Source organism: Eufriesea mexicana, unplaced genomic scaffold, assembly GCF_001483705.2.
Source record: "Eufriesea mexicana isolate 0111107269 unplaced genomic scaffold, ASM148370v2 scaffold2119, whole genome shotgun sequence".
In the NCBI taxonomy this organism is placed as follows: Eukaryota; Metazoa; Arthropoda; class Insecta; order Hymenoptera; family Apidae; genus Eufriesea; species Eufriesea mexicana.
In genome coordinates, this window is record NW_016910196.1 from 458938 (window position 1) to 466760 (window position 7823).

The following is a 7823-nucleotide window of genomic DNA, read 5'->3' on the forward strand; positions in this document are numbered from 1 at the left end:
GTTTCTGGAAATTGATTGAAAAACCGAGAAACTTCGAGAGCTTTCTGTCGAATCTTGAAAACCTAACCAACCGACTCTTCGTTTCGCGTCAGAGCAGCAGGGAAACCCGGCAGATGTTGCTGAGCAGCGCTTAGCTCGTCTCATTACCACGAGTCGCGTTAATGAGCTTGCGACCCTTAATACTTCACCGGGCTTCCCTTCTTTTCCTACCGTTCGGGTATAAACCGACAAAGACGTAAAAAAGACCGCGATAAATACCGAATAATCTTGAAATATGAACTCGCCAACAATCCCTCTTTTATCGATTAAACTTAACACCCATTGGAAACGTCCATTTCCACATCTTCGATCCAAAGGAGACCAAGAAGCTGTCAACTGTCAAGAAACGTCAGCTAGGAAAAAATAAATAAGCGTGGCAATGGCGTAAAGGAAATAAGGAAAAGCACGAAGGAAATTGATTTAAATTTAAACACTGCCGTGAAACGAATGTTTCATGGAGAATTTCGAGGGAAGGTCCACGATGGCGAGGCAGAAGAAAGAAACAGCGGGAAAGGAGTCGTCGAAGGCCGAAGGAATTTCAAGAAGAGCCCGGCTCGCTGGCAGACGGGCCGTAGATAAAGATAGATGCGTCGGTTTCCGGCGTGTCGAGTTAACGACTCGAGTTTTATCTGTCGGTCCTCCCTCCGTGTCCCTTGTTCCTCGCCGACTGTCAGGCCTGGAAAGCGCGGAAAGGGAGAGGAACATGCGAGAAGAACTCCGAAAGAGAAATTAATAATAGCTTAATTGGAAGGGTTAAACCGCGTAAACTTCCCCCTCTCGTGCACTGAACCGAAACCAGTTCCAAAATTCGTGCACCCGGAATATCCCACTACCTCTACTGTCCTCTGAAAACCTAACCTTGATTCCGCTTAAAAATAAACTTGCCAAAACTGTCAAATAGAATTGCAAATTGAACGCAATTATCGCGAGAATTTGCAAACGAAGAATAAGACAAGCGAGAAGTAAATACGGAATTCAGGAACGATGATGGCAAAAATTGTAATTAAATTATGAAATACAAAGAACGGATCTTGGAAAGAAGAGACAACGAAGACGAAATTGAAACCTTGCGCGATTCCACGGAAGGGCAAAAAGTAGAGGCGTCGGTGAGAGAAGTTGGCAGGCAGAATAGAAAAGGGAAGAAAGAAGAAAACTGCCGGGACGGGGAAGGAGGAAAGGGGATGAAAAAAGGGCGACTAGGAGGGAAAGGGACAATGCGAGTGGCCGGAGAAAAGGAAGAGAAAGACGAAGGAAGGAAGAGAAAAGGAAGAGAACTCGGAGGCAGAAGCGTATATACCACGAGTCATCTGGCACTCAGCAGGATTCGAAATAGAATCGGTCTCGTTCCATCCTCCCTCGGTCGGTTTCTCTCGCTCTCTGTTGGCCGTTCGTCAGGCAACGAGCGAGTAGAAAGCGACGTGGCAAAAAGACGTCGAGCCGACGGGGTCGACGATGTTTTCATTGTAATTATGTCCCCTGTCCCTCCGGTCTTCTCGTGGCCGAGCTTTTTACGGCCCAGCTACTAAGCAGCCTGTCAAAAGCGTCCTAATTTTTCTCCCTAGCTTCCTCCGCCTATCCCTACCCCCGTTCCAATTCGCCGTGCTCAGTGGGCTTCGAAATTCCCGCGTTTCCCGGGTTCCAAGCCTCTCGTCGCTTTTCATTCATGTTCACATTTATGCAACGTCCCTAACTCTCGCCAAGATTCCGATCCGTCGTCTCAGCTTTCCACGAACGCGAGACGGATGATAATGCTCTAATTCCGCGGATCGGCGGAGTGGTCGTGAATTTTAATGGCCCGTGGGAGACATCGGAATTCGAATTAATGTTCCTTTTGGATAGTCTCCAGAGAATATATCAAATATTAATCCCGAGACGGCTGTAGAGCTAATGCGAACTATCCTTTCGATTTTTCCTTCAGAAGTACTATGTTTCGTATTTTGCCAGTCGTCCAAGGATCAGACAGTCGAGTAATCCACGAATAATTAGACAATTAGACAGCTTAGCTCCCAACCCAAGCTTCCCAGCGAAAGAATTACCGATCCATGTGGATAATTGGAAAATGCGAATGAAAATTGATCAACCGAGTGAACGAGGAGTCAGAACTAATCGTAAAAACACACAAGACGAATCTCTCATTGGGATTAATGGTTCACGGAAAGGTGGGAAGCCTGAAAGCGTCGGTCCCAGGACTACGTCCTGGCCGTTCGCGTAAAAACGAGATGGCGGACGCGCGTTTTCTTCGTTTTTCGGGGGCGACGCGTCGCGTATTGTATGACAAACCTGTTAACACGGGGCGGCCGCGTAAAGCAGGTAACGAGTAGGCAGTAATCGAGATCCGTGGACTCTAAGTAAAGTCAAACAGTCGTGCCGGTTGTCTTTGCTCAGCAAACTCGCGCCAGTGCGGAGCCAATATTTAGACAGGGACCGGCTCAAACATCGTAATACGCGTTAAAACGTTATGACACGCGCCAATTGCTGTCTCTATTTCCCGTAGCCCGTGTTCGCGTCTGCTGCTTTTCACGCGACGCCATTTTATTGCTCGTCGTGTCGTGCCGCGGACAAATCGGTATATAGATATACCTAATCATCGCGTGAGCAATTAAAACGGAAATAAAGTAATCTCTGGGTGAGAATGACATTTAATTTCGTCAAATTTTATTAAATTATGCCAGATGATTCGAGGCGAGGTTCGAGAAATATCTAATGCAAGGGTGTTCGTTGACGAATGGAAACCGGAAATCACTGGCTCGGCTGCTGAATTTCGTTCACTAATCTTCTCTCACGGTATAACGAACGCCCCATAAAGTTGTTCCTGTTGACACGGGGAGTAGAAACGTGTCTAGCTTCCGAAGCATACGCTTGCCGGATAAAAATTTATGGCCGAAAGAAGGGTGGACGTAAATATCAGGAATTTCTCGTGGAACACGTACCGGAATGCAGGCAACAGTCAAACAAACTAATTCAGAGGCAGATGGTGAAACAGCGATTCGAGATTTTAATGAACTCCGCTGACGTCTACGATCCTGTAAACGTCTTCGCCTCCGTATCTAGAGTTGTGGTTACCAAATGTTCCAGAAGTTGGAATCTTTGATGGACACGAGCGACGAAGGTTAATTATTCCCAGCAAAATTCTCTTTTGCTTTTAAAAATATTAGTTTCACAAAAGACGAACGAATGCTTGGCTAATAAATGGAAACCTAGGTTTCCTACTCAAAATGACGAAGTACCATGTCGTTCGACGTTCATCTCTGGCTTTTCTTTCTCGCAGTAACTCACCTCGGACGTGCCATAGAAAAGTTTCCTCGTTCCATCGAAAATTCCCAACCGAATTCCAAGGAAATTCCTCGAGTGCACGACCTTGGCTGTAAGTTACACGAAGGTTCTCGCCCGGGTGGACACGAGGTCCTCACGGCGAGTTTCCAATAAAGATCTCAGGCCACCTGACGTTCTTTGTGATTCCTCGAAGAATCTCGAGGAGAGAGGTGCTCGTAAAGAGGCACTAACGACTAAACGGCCGAGGGAATATCTTTGAAGGTACGAGACACGCGCCATTTCCCGATGATCCGAGCGTGGCAAATGGCCGTCATTCAAAACGCGAGTCGCTCCATTCCGCGAAGACCAGACTCCTTTGTCGTCTTTGTATTTCGGCTAGAACGAGTAACTGAAAGCAACCGTCTTCTTAGATCACCAACCTTCGAAATCCTCTTGATCCTCAAACGAACGTGTCCCTATTTGCAATTTTATATTTACTCGAACGAGTTCAAAAAAGCGAGCAGCTAATCAAATTCTATGGTAATGGAGGATGAAAATGAAGGAAATTTTCGATCAATTGCCATTACGCGTAACTGGATAAATTACGCGCAATGTTCGCTGTAAGGCTTCCAAGGCCGAAATATGAAATTCTTATTAATAAATCAGCGACTTAATTGCCCGAGGAACCTCGAGGACGCTGAAATTGCGATCCATCAGCGGTAATTGGATGAAAACAGGATCACGGGACGTGGAAAAACAAAGCAGCGACGATTTTCGCGAGTAAACAGGCCCGATGACACGAGACACGCGTCGTTTGCCGATATTCCGTGCGTGACGAACGATGCCGGGGTCCAGGGCCGAAACGGTGGCGCCCTCTGCTCGCGATTCTCGGATTCATAAGCGGCGTGTTCTTATTGCCGGGTTCTGGCGACGCACCTTTGTCCGGGAGGCAAACCGGGCAAAGGGAAAAATTCGCGTGGCTTTCGGGAACACGCCGGGGAACAAGCCCGGCCTTGCTAGAAGACACCTGTTCTCCTTTAGCGTCGACGTCGGCAAAAATAGAATGTTTGACGAAGAGACACGCGCCATTTGTCGCGGCTTCGAGCGTGTCGTAATTTCATTCGTTAAACGACCGCTTCTCTCTTTGCATTGTCCTTTCGGGATGATTAATCTGCCGGCTGAATCGCGCCTGTGTTTCGAGGCAGCTTCTTTGCGGCTTTAAGCACTCGCCGAGATGACAGACGCGCCGATTTTGCGCGTTTAAGGGTGGTCGAAGCGAGTTTGCAGTTCTTTGCAAGGATACTTAAGGGGAATTAGGATCTACCGTTTCCTTTCCCCGCGATAATAGCCTAATATTTTATGGTTGGCCCAACGAGTCGAGCCGGTGAAAGAAATGGACGCGGGTAAAAAGAGATTCAGTTGGATCGCAGTCACTTGCTTGTTGGGACTATTGTAAACTAGTAATTCTCAGTCTTCTTCTTTATTAGTCTACTCTTCGTTTCGAGACACGCGTAGACTAATTAACAAAATCACACGGGATACGTTGTACATCATCGTTGTACATTACGTGATTGTACTTTATGTTAAGATTTTAAAGATGAAGTTGGCTTTCGTATGTCGTCTCTGTATTCACTTAAAAATCATTCAATCTTTGTCCAAAAGAGTTTGTAGAATTGTCAATAGCCTCGAAGATGCTCGACTAGGATAGTTTAAATAGGACACCCGGTATATTCACGGTTTAAGACGAGATACGTATAGGTGTCCGTATCAGTGCCTCTTTAGAAAAATTGAGATTCCATCTTCATTCTTGAGTGTTCGTTCACACTCAAGTCTGAATATCGTAATTTATTATACAATATTACAATAATATAACATTGCAATAATATAATACGTTACAATAATAATCCGATTAAAAATTGTCACTATATTATCCATAAATTATTTATTAACACTAGAACGTGCATACTAACTATAACGTGCACAGATTATAGTAATTTCAGCGGTGCGATGACTATGAGTGAATATATTGATTACAGTTCTTTCTTAACGCTAGATTTACGGAACCTGTCAATTTGACGGAAGGGTTGCTCCAATTATACGATGATAGATTTAGTTAACTTATATTAAGACTGTTAATATAATATATAATTGTTTTTAAATTAAACTAATCGTTAAAAAAGAAAAGGCACGTGGTTTCCTTTACCTGTCAATTTGACAGGTGTCCTTAGAAATAGATATACAGATAGCGTCCGTAAACCTAGTGTTAATATGAGTTGATACCAATTTTATTCTTAAAGTAAGTGTACGTGTTCGATGATTGCAAAAAGGAAAATTTTGGGACCAATTATTTTGACTGGATTGGTAGTTCTAGTGTTAATGCTTAAAATTCAGCCATCTTGTATCGTGTCGAATAATAAAGCACGCTTCGTGGATCCAAGTGGAGCCAGAATCAACTCGAGAATAAAACACAGCGATCTTAGGGTAAATTAAATTATTTTTCTCAGAGTATTCACTACAGTCACTTTTCGAGGTTCCAAAACGAGATATCACCTCGATTCTAATTTCAATTTTCCACGGAAAAATAATTCTTCCGAGCTCGAAGATTAATTTGCCCTTAATTATCTGATACTGGGATTTTTTGAACGAAAAAGGGAAATGAAACGGAGGCTTACTCTTTTGCAGATTGTCCAGCAGCACGACGGCGATCGGCAGTGCTGCCACCGGGGGTGGTGGCGGAGCTAGCAGCGGTGCGAGTGGCGGGGGGGGGGGGGGGGGGGGGGGGGGGGGGGGGGGGGACGGGACTTCCGGCGGTGATTTCCTCCGCAGAAGTCACCCCCTCTCGGAGCATACGGCCCTGCATCCCGCCTACCGGCTCAACTACATGGACCACCTTTACCACCAGCTCCAGGCCTCCACGCACAGTCCCAACGCCTCGTTACACGGTAATTACCTTGGCTTGTACTTGTTCCGAGATAATTAGAACGATAGCGGCCGGGGACGTCGCCTAATTTCGATCACGTCCCCGCCGGGGCTTCGAAATTTATTCCCCGTCCAACATCCTGGCTGCCGACAATGGACATTACTCTTATTGCCGAGGTAGCCTCGTTGAATGGTGGGAAAGGACAGTCAGTGAAAGTTGGATAAATTATCGCTGTCCCTTGCTGCTTGAAAATTTGACAAATTTGGTATACGTTGTAGTTCCACGACTGGAATAAAAATTTGTTGAAAAATATCAGGAATTCATTATCAAATTCTGCTTCGCAGTTAAACTTTGATTTCGTCAAAGGAACTCGTGCTGTAAATAAATTATGGATATCTGCGAACTTTCTGGATAATTTTGTTCTATTTAGAGTCCAGAAGTGGAAGTAAAAGTTTATTTAAATATATTCAAAATGCTCGATTCATTTCTTAAATTACAAAATTGATTTATTTTCTATTTATTTTTCTATTCAATTTTCCAAGCTGACGTTCAGATATACTCAATACCATTTCGATATCCCTTCGGTTTTTCTCTCGACGAACCTAATGAAAGAGACACAGCGCACCATCCCCGTTGTTAAACGCAGGGAAGCTGTAAAGAGCCCGCATTTCCGGCGGAGGAGTCTCTTCGAGGACCCAGGTCTTTGAATTCGTTAGACCCAGGATAGGGGATAATATTATCTGCCACTTAAAAATAGCGAACGAAATTACTTTTCTCCCCGATGTCTAATCGCTCGTCTCGGATTTTCACAGGACTGGGTGGTTTGGGGCCCGAGTACCTTCTGCACGCGGCAGGACCAGCGAGCACCCTCGCCTCTTCGGAATTCCCCTTCTCCATCGACGGTAAGTCGTTTACCTGTTATTAATAAAACATCGCGGAAGAAATGAGTCTCCCGGGACCCTCTTATTAAAATCGGCGTACGGTTTCTCATCGCGAGCTTAATCCGACGTGACAAGATCGATAAAATCATCGACACTCGACACCGCATTCCTGGTCCTCGAGGGTCGAAAATTTCTCCCGTCTTGCTCGAACTCTCGAGCCCTCGATCGCTTCCGTGAAGATCCTGGTAACTGTGTCGACCTCATCCATGGCGAAAATTGAAGAGAACGCCGTTAAAAATCAAAGCGAACGATAATGGGGCCCATGCAAGTGATCGCAGTGTCGAACGAAGAAGGACAAACTCAGTGCTCTCGAGGTGAAGTTGAAGTTCGCTCGGACGCGAGTCGATTCGACGAACGAAACGAGAAACTTTTTCGCCGACTGGTTCGAGGACGACAAGTGAATCTAATGAAAGATCCTGATGCACGGTACGCGCGGCTAGCCGTAGGTGTAGCAGCGCTAGCAGCAGGTAGGAGATCGACCGGTTAAGAGGCCGAGAGGCTAAAAGACGACTGAAAGGGTAAACGGGGCCTCGTTAGTCGCCACCGCCGCATAATTGAATCGACTCGGAGCGACACGACCTCATTAACACCTTAGCGCCTACCCTACAGGTTGTCTCACGTTTCTTCTTCCTCCTTCTTCTCCGCTTATTCCTCCTTTTCTCCCTTTCAGC

General features: G+C 45.7%; 1 protein-coding gene across 1 annotated transcript in view; it reads left to right on the forward strand.

Annotated features, from left to right (window-relative positions):
• The first annotated feature begins 6153 nt into the window (after positions 1–6153).
• The window catches only part of ci (transcriptional activator cubitus interruptus), a 24352-nt gene continuing 22682 nt past the window's right edge, over positions 6154–7823 (forward strand). Inside the window, exons 1-2 of the mRNA XM_017903088.1 lie at positions 6154–6233; positions 7024–7113. Of these exons, the coding sequence (XP_017758577.1) occupies positions 6173–6233; positions 7024–7113 (151 nt within the window). The 5' untranslated portion in view covers positions 6154–6172. The remainder of the gene's footprint in view (positions 6234–7023; positions 7114–7823) is intronic.